Below are 19,931 nucleotides of genomic sequence, written 5' to 3'. Positions count from 1 at the left end.
ACCACACAAGTTAAGCAAGTTATGGTAAAGCCCTAATTAAAATAGTTTACAGCGATTAAAAATGATGGTTCTGTTCTATAAAGAAAAATGTCCAAGAACTACTCCCAAAAAAAGTACATTAGCCCAGCAGGCCAAGAGGTTTTTTTTTTTTTTTTTTTTGAGACGGAATCTATGTTACCCAGGCTGGAGTGCTGTCACGTGATCTTGGCTCACTGCAACCTCCATTTCCCGGGCTCAAGCCATCCTCCTGTTTCAGCCTCCTTAAGTAGTTGGAACCATAGACATGCACCACGACACTCAGCTACTTTTTGTATTTTTGGTAGAGACAGGTTTCACCATGTTGCCCAGGCTGGTCTCTAGCGCCTGAGCTCAAGTGATCCGCCTGCCTCGGCCTCCCAAAGTGCTGGGATTACAGGCATGAACCACTGCGCCCAGCCCAAGAAGTGATTTTGGGAAAGCAATTCTATCAGATCTTCAGGAAACAGACAGCTAGCTTCAGGGCTACTCACCCAACTTCAGAGCCTAAGAAACATGCCAACTCATTTTTACAAGGAGGCACAGTATTGATTTCAAAGACCACATACACAGAAAATTACAGGCTAATCTCACTTACGAATGTCAAGACAAAAATCTTAAATATAGCATTTAAAAGAATCCAGCAACTTCTTAAAAATATATGCCATGGCCGGGCGCGGTGGCTCAAGCCTGTAATCCCAGCACTTTGGGAGGCCGAGGCGGGTGGATCACGAGGTCAGGAGATCGAGACTATCCTGGCTAACATGGTGAAACCCCGTCTCTACTAAAAATACAAAAAATTAGCCGGGCACGGTGGCGGGCGCCTGTAGTCCCAGCTACTTGGGAGGCTGAGGCGGGAGAATGGCGTGAACCCGGGAGGCGGAGCTTGCAGTGAGCCGAGATCACTCCACTGCACTCCAGCCTGGGAGACACAGTGAGACTCTGTCTCAAAAAAAACAAAAAAAAAAAAAGAAACTCTGTCTCTACTAAAAATACAAAAAAATTAGCCGGGTGTGGTGGCACTTGCCTATAATCCCAGCTACTCGGGATGTTAAGGCAGGAGAATTGCTTGAACCCAGGAGGCGAAGGTTGCAGTGATCAAGATCGGGCCACTCCAGTCTGGGTGACAGAGTGAGACTCGGTCTCAAAAAAAAAAAAAAAAAGTCCAATATTAGAAAATCTATTAATATATTCATATTTAGAGCTCAAAAGAGAAATAACAGAGGATTATCTCCATAGATGCTGGAAGAACATTCAATCAAATTCAACACCCATTCCTGATTTATATTTATTATTTTATTTTGGGACAGGGTCTATGTCGCCCAGGCTGGAGCACAGTGCTATGATCATGACACACTGCAGCCTCCACCCCTGGCCTCAAGCGATCCTCCCACCTTACTTTCCCAAGTAGCTGGGACTACAGGCATGCAATACCACGCCCAGTTCTGTTTTGTATTCTTTGTAGAGGCAGAGTTTCACCATGTTGCCCAGGCTGGTCTTGAACTCCTGGGCTCAAGCGATCCTCCCACCTAGGCCTTCCTAAGTGCTGGGATTATAGGTGTGAACCACTGTGCCCAGCCCCTCCAGCGCCCCCACTTCTCACAAAACACTGCTTCCACCCTGTGCTACGCGTCACCATCCCGGCCCATATCACCATCACTGCCTGCTCACTGGTCTCTGCATTTCCACCCTGCCCATTGTTAGAACACAAATCAGTTCTCATCACTGCATGGCTCAAGTTCCTCCACCAAGCTTATTTCCTGACCTGCCCCCAGGCTCTTCACTGAAATATCACCTCCTTCTCAGAGAGGCCTTCCCAAACCAACTGATTTAAAGTTGCAAATCCCATCCCCAATATGCCCTATCCCACTTCCAGCTTGATTTTTCTCCACAGCACTTGTCAATATCGAATATATATTTTGCCTATTTGTTCTGTTTACTTTCAGTCTTTCCCTAGTAAAGGAGTCGGCAAATTCCATGAAAGTCCAGAGAGAAAATATCTTCAGCTTTGCAGACCACAGGGTCCTGTCTCAACTACAAAATCAGCCATGGCAATACGTAAAGAAATGGACGTGGCTATGTTCCAACAAAAATTTCTTTACAGAAACAGGAAACAGTCCGGATTTGGGGTATAGTTTGCCAACACCGGTCCTACCAAAGCCAACGTATGTTTTCACACAGATGCCCTACCAGAACTTAAGCTCCACGAAGACACCATTATTTTTCACTCTTTGATCATTTTGTTCAATGCTATACACTCGGTTTCCAGAATGGCTTCTGGCATATAGGACATAATAAATATTTGCTAATTGAATAAATGAATTAAATGATTAATGAAAGCAAGGTGGTATCAGTACATGACTGGACAGATCAATGGAACAGAAGAGAAAGCAAAAACACAAAACTCAAACACACAATAACTGAGTTTTTGGGTTTGTTGTTGTTGTAGTTTTTTGAGATGGAGTCTCACTCTTGTTGCCCGGGCTGGGGTACAGTGGCATGATCTGGCGCACAATCTTTGCCTCCCAGGTTCAAGCGATTCTCCTGTCTCAGCCTCCTGAGTAGCTGGGATTACAGGCATGTGCAACCATGCCCAGCTAATTTTTCTATTTTAGTAGAGACAGGGTATCACCATGGTGAGCAGACTGGTCTCGAACTCCTGACCTCAGGTGATCTGCCTGCCTCAGCCTCCCAAAGTGCTGGGATTATAGGCATAAGCCACTGCGCCTGGCCAAGAGTTTTTTTTTTTTTTTTTTTTTTTTTTGATGAGACGGAGTCTCGCTCTGTCACCCAGGCTGGAGTGCAGTGGCCGGATCTCAGCTCACTGCAAGCTCCGCCTCCCGGGTTCACGCCATTCTCCTGCCTCAGCCTCCAGAGTAGCTGGGACTACAGGCGCCCGCCACCTCGCCCGGCTAGTTTTTTGTATTTTTTAGTAGAGACGGGGTTTCGCCGTGTTAGCCTGGATGGTCTCGATCTCCTGACCTCGTGATCCGCCCGTCTCGGCCTCCCAAAGTGCTGGGATTACAGGCTTGAGCCACCGCGCCCGGCCGTCCAAGAGTTTTTATGAAGACAGCACTTCAAATCAATAGGATGTAGATTCTTCTTCCACAGTTGGTCTTGGTACAAATGGTATGCTGAGGAAAAAGAATAAGGTTGGGTCCCTGCTCGAGCCAAAATAAATTCCAAAAAGATTAAAACTTTTAATGTTAAAAGTAAAACTATAAAAAAGAAAAACCATGAGAGGATTTTTTATTCCCTCAGAGAGGGAGAAGCCTTTCTAAGGAGAATATAATAGCTATTAAGGAAAAGAATGATCAAACTACATAAACACTTAAAATGTCTCTTATTTGAGACAGGGTCCCACTCTGTCACCTAGGCTGGAGTGCAGTGGCACAATCACTGCAACCTTGACCTCCCCAAGCTCAAGTGATCCTCCCACTTCAGTCTCCTGAGTGGCTGGGACTATTGGCACATGTCACCACACCCGGCTAATTTTTGTATTTTTTGTAGAGATGAGGTCTCACTATGTTGCCCAGTCTGGTCTCAAACTCCTGAGCTCAAGCAATTAGCTCGCCTTGGCCTCCCACAGTGCTGGAATTACAAGCATGAGCCACTGGGCTTGGCCAAAAATTAAAAATTTCTATAGGAAAAAACCAGCAACCCCTACTACCACCATAAACAAAGCAAAAAACAAATACCACACTGGAAACATAGACGGAACTCTTTTTTTTTTTTTTTTGAGACGCAGTTTCGCTCTTTTGCCCAGGCTGGAGTGCAATGGCGTGATCTTGGCTCACCGCAACCTCCACCTCCCAGGTTCAAGCAATTCTCAGTAGCTGGAATTACAGGCATGCAGCATCACACCTGGCTAATTTTGCATTTTTAGTAGAGACGGGGTTTCTCCATGTTGAGGCTGGTCTCGAACTCCTGACCTCAGGTGATCCACCCGCCTCAGCCTCCCAAAGTGCTGGGATTACAGGCGTGAGCCACCGCGCCCAGCCGATGGAACTCTTAAACGAGGGCAATTTCTTTAACGAATACTAAATTATATACAATGCATAAGAAAATAAAACGGCAAGGAAAGCAGAAGGAAATATAAGTGGTTTTAGAACACAAAAACACGCTCAACTTGACACAATTAGAGAAATGTAAATTAAAGCTTCAAAATTCTATTTTCCACCTATCAGATTTGCAAAGATCAAGATACCTGACAAGACTTCAGGTCAAAGAGGATGTGGAGAAACAGGGACTTTATATCCTGCAGTAGGGACGTAAACTGCCAAAAACATCAGACGGTCAAAATCACAAACGCATTTTACCTCTGACCCAGCGATCTCACAAGGAGAATTTTTCCCTGTGGTCTCACTACCTACCACCTACGTAAAATTCTGTAAGTATTACAGCACTGTTGGCAAAATACTGGACTTGTCCTATCAATAGGGATAGTAACTAAATTAACTAACTATAAGACATTCACAGAACAGAATACTACACAGCAATTAAAAAAGATTGAAGCAACTCTATCTGTTCCAAAGAGGAAAATTCCCTAGGATAAATGAAGCGAAAAATGGAGAGCAGACCAATATTAGAGGTTTTTCCTATTAAAGCCAATCGTTTAAGATGACTCCCATGCTTGCTGGAGCCTGCGGAAGAGAAGGGAGGTGAGGAAGCCAGATTGTCAGGGTCCATCCTGGCTCCAGCGGTTCTGGTCATGTGACAGACAAATCCAAACCTCTTGGTGCCTGTTTCCTGACTTGTAAAATGGCAGTAACAATGGTATCTACCTCCTGGGTTGTTGAGAATTTAAGTTAGTCCATCCACGTGAAGCCTTTAAAATTGTGCTGACACCGAGCCAGGACCTAGGATCAGCACCAGATAAGCACCCAGAGTCAGCACTGAGCCAGCACCCAGGATCAGCCCCACATAAGCACCCAGGGTCAGCACTGAGCCAGCACCCAGGATCAGCCCCAGATAAGCACCCAGGGTCAGCACTGAGCCAGCACCCAGGATCAGCACCAGGTGAGCACCAAGAGTCAGCACTAAGCCAGCACCCAGGGTCACCACCGAGCCAGCACCCAGGATCAGCACCAGATAAGCACCCAGGGTCATCACCGAGCCAGCACCCAGGGTGGGAAAGTATTATTACATCATTACTAGTATCCTCATGGCCTCTGGGGAGAGAAACTATAGAGGAGAAAAGAGACTCAGTATTTTCATTAAGAATCTTCTCATAACCTTTGTATTTTGTACCCTGAGCATGTTTACCTATTCAAAAAGTAAACAAAATTTTTTAACAATGCAGTTATTTGGAAAAACGCTCATGGTGGAGGAAAAAAACCGGACACAAAATTATACCTGAATACTTAAATGAAGGAAACTATTTTTAAAAATGCCTAGGAGGAAAGCCTGAAGGAATTACACGAACATGCCCACAGTGCAGGGTTAAGAGTGGTGCAGTGCACAGATCCTCATCCTGCAAACAAAACAAAAGACAAAAAAAAGTGAGGCCAGAGCCGGGCGCAGTGGCTCACGCCTGTAATCCCAGCACTTTGGGAGGCTGAGGCGTGCAGATCACGAGGTCAGGAGATCAAGACCATCCTGGCTAACACGATGAAACCTCGTCTCTAGTAAAAATATAAAAAAATTAGCTGGGCATGGTGACGGGCGCCTGTAGTCCCAGCTACTCGGGAGGCTGAGGCAGGAGGATGGCGTGAATCTGGGAGGCGGAGGTTGCAATGAGCCGAGATCGTGCCATTGCACTCCAGCCTGGGCCACAAAGCGAGACTCCGTCTCAAAAATATAAATAAATAAATAAAAAGTGAGGCCAGAATAACTTTGTCCTGTTTTACAAATATTCTGCGGCATGTTTACAAATACACCCAGGGCTTCCTGGGTGCCAGACACGGTGCTAAACACTGGAGCCTGACGCTCTTGATCTCACAACTGAAGCAGATTTTATTTTACAAATGAGGACGTGGCAGGAGGGAGAGACTGCCTGGCTCCCACGGCTGCTTGGAGCTGGTGCTTGAACCCACTCGTCCTCACATCAGTTAGTCTGGTCTCATGTGGTCCCCGCCCCGGCGAGCTTCGGCGGAAGCAGGACGTATTCATAAGTAACACAGTGAGGAGTGAGATGGTAGCTGTGGCAGGGGCCAGCAGGGGAAGGCGGTGGCTGGACAGGGAATTCCAGTCGGCTGGGGACTCCAGGAAAACTAGGAATCAAGCAGGCAAAGGTGGAGAGCAGTCAACACTCCCCTGCAGGGAAGACGAGGGAGCCCGGGATGGTGGAGCGGCCCTGAGGCCGAGGAAGCGGAGTGGGAAGCAGAGCTGCGGGGGCCGGGCCCTTTTCCCTGGGTCAGCGGTTCTGCGTTATCCCCAGAGGGCTGGGGACCCCTGAAGCGTTTGGTGGGGAGGGGGCTGAGAAGGCATCTCTGCGTGGGGCGGCCTGCAGATGCCGGGTGCCTGTCCCGGAACTGTCTGGGTCAAGGGCCTGGAGAAGGTCCTCTCCAGAGAACACGGGGCTCAGCAACAGACTCCACTTGGCCCTGGCCACGGTCTAAAGGTGGGGGTCAACTGGCCTCTTTGGGGAGAGTCCAGGCGGCCCTTGGCCCTCTGGAAGCCTCCGCACTCAGGCAGCCAGGGCCGGCTGAATGGGCTTCTGTGGCCCCTCAATAGGCCTTTCATCCACTCGTGCCTCGCAGAGCCTCTCCCAGAGCCTCTCTAGCTAAGGGCCTCCCTCCCTCGGGGCACAGCAAACAAAGGCACCGTCCAGGGAGGCCCCAGCTGCCCGAGGCACTCGGAGGAGGAGAGCTGGACCACTGGGTCCCCACGTGAGCAGTGCCATGTCCTCTCCTCTGACCAAAGGGAAGCGTGGGCTCTCCACTGTGCGTGCCTAAAACCCCTGCCTAGTTCCACATCTTCCTCTGGAAGAAGTCCAGGCTCCCTTACCAGGCAAGCCAGGCTCTCCAGGCAGCCCCCGCCCTCTGCCGTGTGGTCCCCAATGTTCCAGTCAGCCTCGGCCCTTCTTCCCTGACCAAACACCCTGCATCCCCCCGGAAGGCCTCGCTCCCTCTCATCAGGTCTCGACCACACCACAGGGCACAGGACACAGGCACGGCGCCCATTCCAACTTGGCCTGTGCAAGTCAGCTCAGTGGCCACCTCCACAGTCACCCCCTAGGGGTGCCTTCCTTACCACCCCACCCCAGCACCAGCCTTCCCTGACCCAGATAGGGCCCTTGCAAGGCATCCTGAGTGCTGCTTGTGCCACGCGCGCCTGACCCCGTTGCCTCACTTGATCTTCACAAAGATCCTGACAGGTAAGAATAATTCCCTTCATTTACCTGATGAGGAACTTGGGACTCAAGGCCTGAGCACCTGGTCTGCAGTCGCTCCGCTGGCATGGGTCAGGGCCAGGCCACAGTACCACCTGCCTGCAGAGCCATGCTCCCAGCTCCACACTGCAGACTTGTCACACTGGTTCCTAACTACCTGTCCCGAGGGCTCCTCCCCACCCATACAAAGCCCCCTGCTGGCAGGGCGTCGGGGGCCCAGTGCAGGGCAGTATCCACCACAGGGAGCCAGTGAACGACGACAAACACAGGACATGCACAGGACATGCCGAGCCCCGTCCTCAGTGCGCTCAGAGAACACGCAGCAGCCTCTCCACTCACCCCCAGCTGCTGGCAGGCAGAACTTTATTCATCGGCCCGTCTTAGACTTGCACGACGTTGTGAAATACTCAAAGTGCTTTCACAATCCCTAGGCCACATCTGTGACCGCCTAATAGCAATTTTACAGTTAAGGAAACCAAGGTCTTTAAGTCTGGGTACCTGGCAAGCTTGTGGGAGCTGGGCTTCATATCCAGTTCCACCGGCCTGCTCTGCCCCAGGCACTGTGTGAGGTCCTGGGGGACAGGGGAGAATAAACCCTGACCTTAAGGCGCCTTGTATGGGGTGGAGGCTCCCGCTGGATTGGGGCTCCCATAAAGTGTCCTTTATCCTCCTCCAAGCAGCAATTTCCACAATCCCCCCCCACCTCCTGTGACCACCGCACCTGCCGCCCCCGCACCCCACAGCTGTTTCCAGTTTCAATATCTCCTAAGCACAATCATCAAGCCGAAACAGTGGCTCCAGATTCAAATTCCCGTCTTCTGTGAGATCATCCTCACGTGGGCCTTATCCAAGCTCCTAACTCACTGACTGCTCGACACAGAAAACCGCCTCCTACGCAACCGGCTGACCACTTCCTGAGTAACTTCTCAGGCCTCTCCTGATCCTCAGGCAAAGGTGCCCCATCTCAGCCAGGAGCCAGCGCTGCCAGCTTCCCCGCCCTCTCCTCCACTGCCTGGGCTTGAGGTCACCCGGCCACCGCCCAGTCATCATTCCACCTCCTCCCACCTCCATGCCAGCATGCTCTGTGGCACAAGGAAGTCCCAGAACCCTTGAACCTTGAGGCTGACCCACGCCCCCAGCTCATGATACCTGCGGAGACGCCAAACCCTGGCGGAGGAACTCAGGCCACGTGCTTCAGCCGCCTCCTCACCCCTCCACTCCCCACTCCGTGACCGGGCCCTGAGCCAGGAGCCAGGCACACACCTGGACCCATCTGCCCAGTGCCACCCGCCCCTGTGCCCAACACTCGGCCCATGGCAGGCGCTCAGTGTGCAGGCCCACGTGTACTAGGTGCAAGGTGATGACACACCACACAGGAAAAGGACACAAGGCACCTTCTGGACGCTTCTGCGGCTCTGCCTTCCCAGGGGTCTCAGCCCCCTGCTCAATCTGATGCTCTCTGCAGGCAGCGTCCTCCTCAGAAATACCCACTCCCACACCAACCCGCATTCCTAGCCCTCCTCTACTCTGACTTCTGAGACCCCCTTCATTGTGAAAACCAGGGGGGTGGGCTCTGCCTCGTACACTATGCCAGGACAGGCCCACCCAGAAAAAAAGGGCATCAAGTGCCCTTCCCTGGAGAAAGGCGGGGCCAGCCTGGAATCCAGGAGAATTAGGTCCAACATCCCCTGCTGCTATGGGACCCTGCAGAAGTGCTGTGGCCTGAGTCCCATTGTCTCCCTCCACCAACAGGGACAACACCCCTCTCGTCACTGGGCTGTCACTGGAATGAAATGCTGCCAATACAATGCTTGAGGAAATGAAATCCCCTCTGTAAAGGCGACGGAACTTGCTCTGGCTCCAAGTGTCCCTGGGAGAGAATGGGCCCCGCTGAACTACAGGGAAGGATCCTGGACGCAGTGCCTTCTTGTCGCAGCCTGACAGAGATGACCTCATCCCTGCACCCTAAAGCAGCAGCAGCTCCGGCTGGGGCTGATTCATCCGGGTTTGCTGCAGGGAGAGCGCTCCTGGGAGCTGAGCAGCAGCTCACGAGCTCCCACTGTGTGCAGGGGCAGCTCCCTCCTCCCAGGGTCAGGATAAATCTGGAATCCTAGACCCCCACACCCCTGGTAGGCGCGCGGTCTCAGGGATGGCCCAGGTCAGCACCGGCCAATGGAGACAGTCCATGGGCCGGCAGGAGGGACCTGCAGACAGAGCTGGGGGTTTGGGGGAGGAAACCTACGACCCAAAGGGTGAAGTCACAGTTCACAGGGTTGTGGGATGACAGGGTTCCGATTTCCATTTTGTGGGGCCAGAGTGGGGTGTGATTCTTCTTGCTTGTCTTACTTCCTTCACTTCTGATGTCTCCGAACCCCAGCACACACAGCGTCCCCCTCCCTGAGCAGCTGGTCCTGCCTGTCCACAGTGCTTTTTACAAGTGGCTTGGTTTCAAGTGGTTAAGAGTGTGGACCAGTGAACATGTGTCCCAGGACCTTGGCTGTGAGCAGTGACCAGGTCCACCTTCTTCTCCCTACGTAATAAAAGGAAACTGAGGCACAGCTCTGCCACCTGTCACAGGCAGTCTCCATGACATGCTCTGAGGCTGTAGGTCTGACCCTCACTCCCTCCCCAGGTAGAGACAGAGCAGCAAGCAGTCCTACTCTGCAACGGGGAACGGAGCCCAGAGGGCTACAGGGACTTCCCTGAAGCGGCTCTGCAAATCACTGTTCGAACCTTTGTTGCCCTTTTCCTGCCGCCTCTGCTCAGGCGGGGGCCCTGTGTGGGCAATGCCTCGCTCAAGGACCAGTTCCCCAACAAATGATCACCTCTTCACCCGAAAGATCCCTCTCCACCCTCCCACCACCACACGCGCCCCTAGGCAGCTCCCCCGTCACTCCCAGGGGCCTGCGCCCAGGCATCCATCTACTCTGAGCTGGCGCAAGGGACGAAGAGCCGGAGCCCTGGAGGGGAGCTCAGGTGGGAGAGGGACAGGAGCCACACACGGGGGGCTATGTAGAGTCACAGCACTGGGGCAGGAATCAACAGGTGCCACCAAGAACAAGCGGAGCGGTGGCCGATTCCACCAATGGGTCAGGAGGAGGCCACAGAAGGGCCCTAGAGACGAGAGCTGAGGACCACCCCCCTCCGCCAACAACGGGGTGAGGAGGGTGATTCCAAGCAGCATGTGGAGGGGTCCTCGGGAAACCCCCTCCAACGTCTTATGGCTGGGGCACAGGGGGTCAGCTGGGGCAGGTCACCGAGGGTCTTGGACTATATGCCTGGCAGACATAGGAAGCTGAGGCAGGAGAATCGCTTGAACCCAGGAGGCAGAGGTTGCAGTGAGCCGAGATTGCACCACTGCACTCCAGCCTGGGCAACAGAACAAGACTCCATCTCAAAAAAAGAAAAAAAAAGAAAATACACAGGTTGAGCCCATTTCTTTGGATCTTCATTTCCTTATGAAGGCTCCTGTATCATGTAAAACTTATACTAAATTACACTTTTCTCTTGTCTGCCTTTTGTTATAGGAACCTCAGCCCTGAACCTAAGGTGGGAAGAAAGACATTTTTCATCTCCTACACTGGCAGTGGGGCCTGGAGATCCGAGGGATGTCTGGGCTGGTCCCAGCGATGTGTGTGAGCAGGATACAGAGGCAGGGGCGGGAAGCCAGAGGCACGAACGATCAGCCTGCACCAGCCTGCCACCACCCGCTCCCCAGTGAGCGCCAGGCTCCCAGGAGTCAGATCAACCCTCATTCAGCACTGCATTTCCAGGGCTCCAGACATATGACCTCCATGAATGACACAATGGTGACTACAAATATATAAAAATGTACACTCAGACGGGGCAAAAACTGCAGAGAATGTAAGAAGGGTCTTGATTGGCTGTTGTTGCCTATGAAGCAAGGTTTCAGAAAGAACTAGAAGGCAGAAGCCCAGTCCAGGGCCACCTCACCCCAGGTCCGCCTATCACTCTGAGGCCCGGTCCCCCCTCTGTAAACGGGACAACACCCCTCCTGCCTTCTGCTCAGCACTGCTCTGAGGACACACGAGGGTGTGCAGGGCAGCACTTCTCTATCATAATTACATGGATAATCCACACACTTCATAACATGTGGACTTGTATTCTGCTCTTCTCCCTTTCTCTGCCCTAAGTGTTGCTCCAAGTGTGAAAAGCATTTTTCAAGATTCAAAGGACATCCCAATACAAAGCATTTTTACATTAAAGATAACGGACACGTGGCTGGGCGTGGTGGCTCACGCCTGTAATCCCAGCACTTTGGGAGGCCGAGGCGGGCGGATCACAAGGTCAGGAGATCGAGACCACGGTGAAACCCCGTCTCTACTAAAAATACAAAAAATTAGCCGGGCGCGGTGGCAGGCGCCTGTAGTCCCAGCTACTCAGGAGGCTGAGGCAGGAGAATGGCATGAACCCAGGAGGCGGAGCTTGCAGTGAGCCGAGATCGCGCCACTGCACTCCAGCCTGGGTGACAGAGCGAGACTCCGTCTCAAAAGAAAAAAAAAAAAAAAAAAAAAGATAACGGACACGTGGAGTGAGGGAACTCTGCCTGTCGTTCCTCACCTGCACCACGGGGCAACAGGCAGCACTGGTGAGATCAGGCAGCCAGCCCTCCCGATTCGTCACCCTGTTTGAGCCAGTCAGGGTCCACTCTGAGTCTCCCCTACCTGTCTGTGTCAGGGATAGGGCTAGGCTGGTTGAATTCTGGGACGTTCTCTCCATCCCAGCTCCCCCAGGACGGGCTGTGACCCAGAGGGCGTTCTGCTGCCTGAGCCGAAACTGGGACACTGGGAGCAAACTGCTCCCCTACCTTGGGAGGATCGATCTCATCAGGCACAGGAAGCCCGGAGTCAGATCTTCTCCCAGGAGAATGCCCATCCTGCAGAGTGGGCCGGGCAGGGACCGGCTCCAGAGGAGGCTGGCCCTCTGCCTCTCCATGTGGTGGGGCTGAGCCAGGGCTCTGTACTTGACCTCAGCCTCCGTCTCCCTGATGTGCAGAGTTCGGCTTTGACTCATGGGCACAGGTGTCTCTGGGGGTGAGGAAGGGACCCTGTGGAGCATTTATTTTCCCACCCACCCCCTGCCAGGTATCAAAGTCGATGACATTAAGGTTCGTGCTGTTGGGGCTTAGGCAGGTCCAAGGACAGGTGGCTGGAAGCAGGCCAAGTCAGGAGGGTGGAGGAAGGCATCACAGCCAGTCCTCTCCTGCTTCTGAGCCTCGGCAGCCCCATCTATCAAATGGGGGCAGAGGTGGTAAACAGCCCAGTGGCCACCAACCCCGGCTGACACAGCCAGACACGGAATGAATTACACCACAGGCTCCAGGATCCCCCGGAGGACTTTCATTCGGATGCCCAGGTCGGGGGAAGGAGTGGGCATTTTGTGTTAAAGTTCCCCAGGGTTCTGTGCTCTGGACACGGTGTGGTACAGAGTGGGTAGACTGGGGCAGGCGGGGTGTTCCAAGGAGTGGAGGCTGAGGTTCAAGTGGAACAAGTAAGCACAGGTGCTGGGTCGAGTTCCCCAGCACAGGCCACGCAGGGCATGCAGCCCCACTTCCGAGGGGTCGGTAGGCCTGGATGGGAAAGGTCCCCTTAGCCCAGGAGCCGCAGCCATAAGGGCCCAGAGGCAGACATCACCTGGGACGTCTGGGAAATCACATCCAGTCAAAACACGCTTCAAAGTCAGCTGCAGAACAGCCCTGGTGCCCACCTGGGTGGCAGGACCTTCACCGGATTCTGACTTACCAGGGGACCTCGTGGCTGCTCTCAGAACGCTGGGAGGGTGGGCAGGACAGCCGGGTTTGGGTGATGGGCATCGAGCTCTGCCCTCTTAGGAAGCTGAGTGCACCAGACCCAAGCTGCTGGAAATGACCGACGGAAGGTCTACCCAACCCTCTGAGCCTCCGCTTCTTCCCTATAAGACTCGGGCTAACTCCCACCTGACGGGGGTTATGAGATTAGATGACGTATTGTTTACAAATCCCGCTTGGCCCTGCCTAGCCCAGCACTGCGTGCAGGAAGGATTGGAGGCCCAGAGGCATAAGGGCCTCCAGAGGACAGAAGAGCGGGGCTAGGGCTGCTGCTATGTACCAGGGCTTCCCCAGGCCCCACAGAACCCCTAGCGGGGAGAGCCTGGACTGGGGCTTGCAGAGCTCCTGTCTGTAGCAGTGACAGGGAGAGGCTGGTTGAATTCTGAGACGCAGGGGCCGCGGCACAAGCCGGGCACGTGTACTGACCCTGAGGGGCAAACATCTCTATTATCTCCGAGGCCCCAGCAAGCTGGGGTGGCCCGGAGTGAGGGGTGACCGGGAGTGGAAGGTCAGTGAGTGTGTGGGTGCAGTTGGGGAGCTGGCCCGGCCTGTGCTCAGGGCTCAGCTCCCAGGCCTCACGGTCCTCCGATGGGGAAGAGGGCACCTCTGCTTCCTGCTCTGGGAAGACAAGCCTGAAACACCAGGGGGAGAGCTCTCGGGGGAGAAGACGAGGTTGGAGGATCACAGACTGGCAAGGCATGGGCCCAAAGTCTAGTCTGAGGCTGGGTCCTTTCTCAGCTCCTTGCATGCCCTCGGCAGAGACGCCCGTCACTACCTGCTGCGGCTCACCTTCCTTCCTAGTCCACAAGCTATCTTAAAGGGTTCTCCTTAAGCCCTGTAAACACCCATCTACCACCTATGGTCCTGCCCCTGCCCTTGGGGGTCAGACAGCAGCTTCCAAGAAATGGCCTCCCAGGTTGCCAGCTTAAAGACATAATCCAAATACAGACACCTTTGCACGTAGAAAAAGCTTTGCTGCAAGTTATTTATAACAGTGAAAACTGGATCCCAGCTATGCTTCCAACCACATGAGACCAATTAAGTAAACCATGGCATGCCCACCCAACTCCGGAGCAGTCATTTACTGTTTAGAGTCAGAACATGGGAAATGTTTTAGGAACTTTAAATGAAAAAGCGTGATTAAGAAACCTGTATAGAGGATCAAGTACTCTTCTAAAAACCTCTGGAAAGACCAGCGGGCAGGACTTTGCAAAGTTAATAGTGTGTCTCTGGGTCATTGGAAATAGGAATAATTGTTTCCTCTTATTTTCCAGTTTCTGTAACGTGCATGTAACTTTAATCAGAAAAAAATTTGGGAAATCTGAGGATGTTTAACAAGTCTCCTGCTCAGGGCTTCTTTACAGCAGCCTAGTGGTGCGGCCGATACGAGCCTCCCCAGCTCGATGGAGGCGGCAAGGAGACCCAGGACAGTGAGGGAACGGCTCATGCCGTGGAAGTTCTCTGCAGAAGGCTGGAAGCCAGGGGCGGGAATGACTCCCAAGGCCCAGAGCAGGGCAGCACAGCATTCTCACCCGGGCCAGTGGTGCCCACGCGGCCACTGCAGAGACGTCCGCGCAGCTGTGGTCCTCGGCCTCTTTAAAGTGTGAGGTCCAGCGTCCTCAGGTTCCCCCCGAAAGGACACAGAGTCTCAGCCTCAGGAGAGGGCCTCCCGGGCTGCTCCAACCCCAGGAACGGGTAGAGGCCGGAACCCACAACCCTTAAAATAGGCCCAGGAACCGAAAGAGGCTCCGCTGCCATGCCACACGGCCACACTTCCTCCCCACTGTGCTGGCCCACAACCAGCTCTGACTGCCTTGGGGTTGGAGGGCCCCAAGGAGCCCAGGGAGACCTTCCGCATTGACTCAAAGCAGCCGGAGCGTCAGGGTACAAATACAACCCTAATTCCACGTGCAGGCACTGGGCCAGGTGCTTTGTATCCCGGATGACAACAGCAGCCTGGACTGCGCCCGACTCCACGCCAGGGGTTTGTGCTGAGCCTGTACCTGCCATGTCTCATTTACCCCGTCACTTCTCTCATACAATCCCCAAGTCCCTAGAGAGTCTGTGGTCTCCAGTCTACAGATGAGGACACTGAGGCCCGAGGGCTGGAGTGCTTAGCCAGGGCTCAGTCTTCCTTTCCAGCAGCACCTCCCACGAAAGGCCCCCCAGCCCCCATCACTTATGCCCAGCTACACCTGGCCTAGCAAAGTGATGGGGGTTGGGGGAGGTGAAGGGGGCACAGCACACACAGGTGTTCAGCATAGAGGCAAGGCCGTCTCCCTCACTCCTCGGGCCCATTCCACGAACCCTTCTGGGACGGCTGTTTGCATATGACAGGCCTCAGCTGGAATGGCAGCCTGCCACCTGCCAGCCACGTGGCTGTGGGTGCATCCCTCCCCACTCTGAAGCTCAGCTTCCTCACCTGCAAAATGAGGTCAGGACAGAACCCACCTCTCCGGGAGCGGGGCTGAAGGCAACGCGGCAGGTGTCAGGCATTGGCTCGCGGCAGGCACGCAGCATCCTCTGCACTGGGGGCCCCTCCCGTGCAGCCGCTCCACAAATCACACCTGCAGGGCTCTCCGAGGCCAGAGCTGGGAAACACCAAGTTCTCAGCCAGGGAGTACTCCAGCCTCGACTTCCACAGCCCCGCTTAGAGCCACGTGAGCTTCTGCTCCTCCATCCACACAAGCCCACCCAGCCTCAGCCCTGCTTGAAGACTGTGCTGTCCACAAACCCCTCCCATGGGCCATGCTGGTGGTTCCATTCTCTGCGGCCTCTGGCTAAGAGCTCACAGCTCCACTGGGGCCCTGCCTCCATCCACTGTGGCCAGGCTGCCACACAACCCATGGGATTACTCCAAAGACAAAAGGAAAGAATGAACATAAAACGCCCCTTCTCTGCAGCACTCGACACAGGGAGAATCCCCCAGGCCACCTAAAAGGGGGTTAGCCCCAAATGCCAGGCACAAATTGCTCCAAAAATGCTCAGCTGAGGCAGGGCGCAGAAACAAGCAGCCGGATGTGGGCCCCACCTGCTCACGGCACCTCTCAGGACTCATACCAGGTCTTGGGCCCAGGTCGCGCCCACATCGCCTGACCAACTGTCGGGTGGGCTGCCCCTGTTGAAAGGGGGCCTGCGTGCTTGGGCGGAGGTCCAGGGCCCAGGAGGAAGTGGCAGGGTTTGTCCCCCTTCGGTCCAAACGTCTGCATCGCACACCTGGGTCCTGAATCACCTGGCTTATCTGTGACCTGGAGTCACGAGCAGTGTCCTGTGGATGCAACACCAAAATCTTGCTCCAGGCAGCCGTAGCCCCAGCTGCTTCCAGCAGGGTTTGTACTTCAGCTAACAGTGACCTGTGCTCCTGGCTGTCTCCCCCATGGACTGTGCCCTCCCACAAGGCAGGGATCAGGGCCCAACACTCCTGCCCCCTCTCAGTACAGACCAAGTGCTCAAGTCCCCTTCTACTGCAGAGGCTGCCACAGACAAGCCTCGAAAGCCAGGTGTGAATCTACAAGGTGCCTTTCATCACGAGAGCTGAGTGATGATCCCTGAGTGGGGAGGGCCAGGAGCTTTGTCCCATCTCATAGACACTGACTCCGAGAATGACAACCACTCAACCAAAGCCCAGCGTCTCCACCTGAGGCTCCCTTGACACCTTCAAAACAATCTCAGAGGACACGGCAGAGTTTTGAATAACCCAAGCTTTCGCTAAACAACAACAAAAACCTGGGAGATTTAAATTCATTCATACATCTAACAGGCTCCTAGAGACGTGAAGTGGAGATGATCAAACACAACCCTACCCCCACAACTTGCGCGTGTTGATGATTCCGAGGATGCAGAAGTGCTCCGGAGCTGGTGTTCTGGCTCCTCTCAGGACTCACACCTGAGAGGTGAGAGGTGAGAGGTGCGCTCTGCTCCACTCTGGGCATCAAGTTCCTAGTAAGCTCATCCCTCACTGAACATCATGATAATCTCTCATCTGAAAAATACGACCTTTTTTTTTTTTTGAAACAGTCTCACTCTGTCTCCCAGGTTGGAGTGCAGCGGTGCGATCTCGGCTCACTGCAACCTCCGCCTCCTGGGTTCACGCCATTCTCCTGCCTCAGCCTCCTGAATAGCTGGGACTATAGGTGCCCGCCACCATGCCAGGCTGATTTTTTTTTTGTATTTTTAGTAGAGGTGGGGTTTCACCATGTTAGCCAGGCTGGTCTCGAGCTCCTGACCTCATGATCCGCCCGCCTCGGCCTCCCAAAGTGTTGGGATTACAGGCGTGAGCCACCGTGCCCGGCCAAAAATGAGCCCTTCTAAGAAGTTAAGATTCCCATCTCTGTGGCCCTCCACGCCCTTCATCTGCCAGTCCAGATAATTTTCTCACTTGTTCACTATGTGTTTACTGGGCACCTGCTCCGTATGTGCCCCATGCTGGGCACCAAGACGAATCAGACTGGGTAATGCCTTTGAGGGCCTCACGTGCTAACTGGGAAGACAGCACACAGACCATGACAAGGCCACAGTCGTCCTGATTGTCCCGACAAACACGTCCCTGGCACAAAGAGAACACAGGCAGCACAGGACTGTGCGCCTGGGATTTGGAAAGGGTTCCCAGAGAGGCAGCATTGGAGCTGAGACTTAAAGGAAAACCTAGAGACGCTTGTGGGGCACATGAGTAGGGGCGGCTTTCCCCGCAGAGAAAACAGCAGGTGTAAAGTGCAGTGCTTCAGAGCCCTGCAGGGACTGAGTTCAGCAGTAGGGGAAGAAGGGAGACCTCGCACGTGTGGGAGGCCTGGAGGCCGGGAGAGGAGCCCTCAGACTCTTCATCGCTGATATGGAGATAATACTGCTCCCTGGCAAAGTCAATATTGTATCAGGATTAAATTTGCAGCATGAGGAAAGCACCCGGCACATAGTAAGTGCTCAGTAAATGCTAGGTGCCATTTTCACCGTTCACTGTTCTGGGAATGGCCCTGTAGCCTCCTTGAGGGAGGGGTTGTCTACAAGAGGAGAGAAGATGCTCACAAGTAAAGGTGGTCAGAGGACAGTAGGTGTGTGTGGACAGGGGAGTGGGGAGGGACTGTTTGCAGCTGCTGGGCAAACAGGGCCAAGTGGCCTGCAGCAGATGGTCCCTCAGACGCATCCCAGCTCAGATATTCGGTGCCAGGTGACAGGTGGGCCTGCCAGGGTGGCACACAGTAGGTGCTCAATGAATGTTTGCAGAATGAATTAATGAGCGTGCTCCAATTTCTGCTCATAAGTAAATCTTGACACCTTTCAGAAAGAAACCACTGAAACCTTGTCAACCATTGAAGTTCTTCTTGTCCGTTTCACTTCATAAGCACCCCCCACCCCCACCCCTCCATAAGGAAAGCTCCCCCTAGGCAGGCTAGGCTGGGGCTTGCTCACTGGGAAGCCTCTCATGCTAAGCCTGCCTCCTACAAAAGGGATTCAAATTTACTTCCTCTCCCCACTCCAGCCTCCAGGGTGTGGCCTGCTGAGGGGCTCTGAATGCCTGGGACTGCCATGTCCCGGCGGCTGTGTGACCTTAGGGGGATGCATTTGTTCTCTGGGACTCAGTTTCCCCAATGAAGGTGAATGAAGGGGCCACGGGGTGAATCTGGAAGGCTGACATTCCCTACTCAGCAGTGCTGTCACCCCCTCAGAAATCCCCAGCCTAGCCTGGGGGTAGGGTGGGGGGTGGCTGACAATGTGGTATGAAGTCATTCCCAGCACGGAGGAGGGAGGGGTCTTTTCCATGGAGAAAATGACGAACCTGAGACGACAAAAGAGGGGGCTTCTCCTGGGCTTGAGTCTGGGCACGATCTATCAGTAATGGATTACCTCACTGGCTGGGAGACCCCACCCACACCTGCAGTCCCAGGCCCTTCCAAACAATACGAGGCACCCCCACCCCACGCCCCCCAGCAGATCCATGACTTAAGCCCAGAATCACACCGAGAGGCAGCAGGCCTTGCCCCTCAGCCAAGCGGGCGGGTTCGGAGGGCCACTGCCCAACAGGTCCTTGGATTACAGCTAAGGGATGAGAGCGCCCGGCGGGTGCGGAAAGACAAAGGCTTCGGGAAGCAGGAGACAGTGGCCAGGGCACGTTCGCAGGGAGGTCCACCCAGAGCCCACGAGGGCCCGGCCCTGCAGCGCTGGGCTACGGGTGTACCCAGATCCCACGCCCACACTCCCTGCCGCCGTGCTGAAGGCCCGGGGCGGGCTTCCTGGAGAAGGAAGAACACCCGCAGAGGCACGAAGAGGAAGGAGGGAGATGAGAGAGACACCCGGACGGACTGACAGGGGGAAACGCCGAATGAGACCCGGGCACAGGGGTGCGGGGCGCTGGTCCGACAGAAAGCAGAGACAGACCCAGACGCAGGGCGGGGGGCGCATGGAGGAAAACAGGGCACCCGGGTAGACCCAGAGACCACGACACCCGCGCAGAGACAGAGACGCGCGGGGCGCACAGAGACACGGACGCGCAGAGGCGGCCCCGGAGACGCTCACCTCCCCCGGCCCGACCTCGCCCCCAGGCCCCACTCACCGAGGCCGCAGACCTCGCGGCGCAGGCTAAGGCGGCCGCGCTCCTCCGCTATGGCACGGAGCATGTGCTGCAGCGAGCGCTCCTCGGCCTCGGCGCCGCCCGCAGGCTCGGGGGCGGCGGGGAGGGCGGGCGGCCCGGCCCGGAGCCCCGCGGGCGCGGACGCCGAGGCGCAGGCCCGGCCCGGCGGCCGCGCGGAGGCCATGCCGGGCCCC

At 54.6% G+C, this 19,931-nt stretch overlaps 1 protein-coding gene across 2 annotated transcripts in view; it reads right to left on the bottom strand.

Annotated features, from left to right (window-relative positions):
- Positions 1-19,931, bottom strand: part of KIAA0930 (KIAA0930 ortholog) — a 47,317-nt gene that overhangs the window by 26,856 nt on the left and 530 nt on the right. The window contains exon 2 of one of the 2 annotated variants that reach the window (XM_025399422.1): positions 19,720-19,825. In XM_025399422.1, coding sequence (XP_025255207.1) covers positions 19,720-19,783 — 64 coding nt within the window. In that variant the 5' untranslated portion in view covers positions 19,784-19,825. Of the gene's footprint in view, positions 1-19,719; positions 19,926-19,931 lie in introns of those variants that run through there. The other variant, XM_025399421.1, reaches the window with a different exon arrangement.

This window comes from Theropithecus gelada, chromosome 10, assembly GCF_003255815.1.
Source record: "Theropithecus gelada isolate Dixy chromosome 10, Tgel_1.0, whole genome shotgun sequence".
Classification (NCBI taxonomy): Eukaryota; Metazoa; Chordata; class Mammalia; order Primates; family Cercopithecidae; genus Theropithecus; species Theropithecus gelada.
Note: the sequence above shows the minus strand (reverse complement) of the source record. Positions and strands in the feature narration are given on the sequence as shown.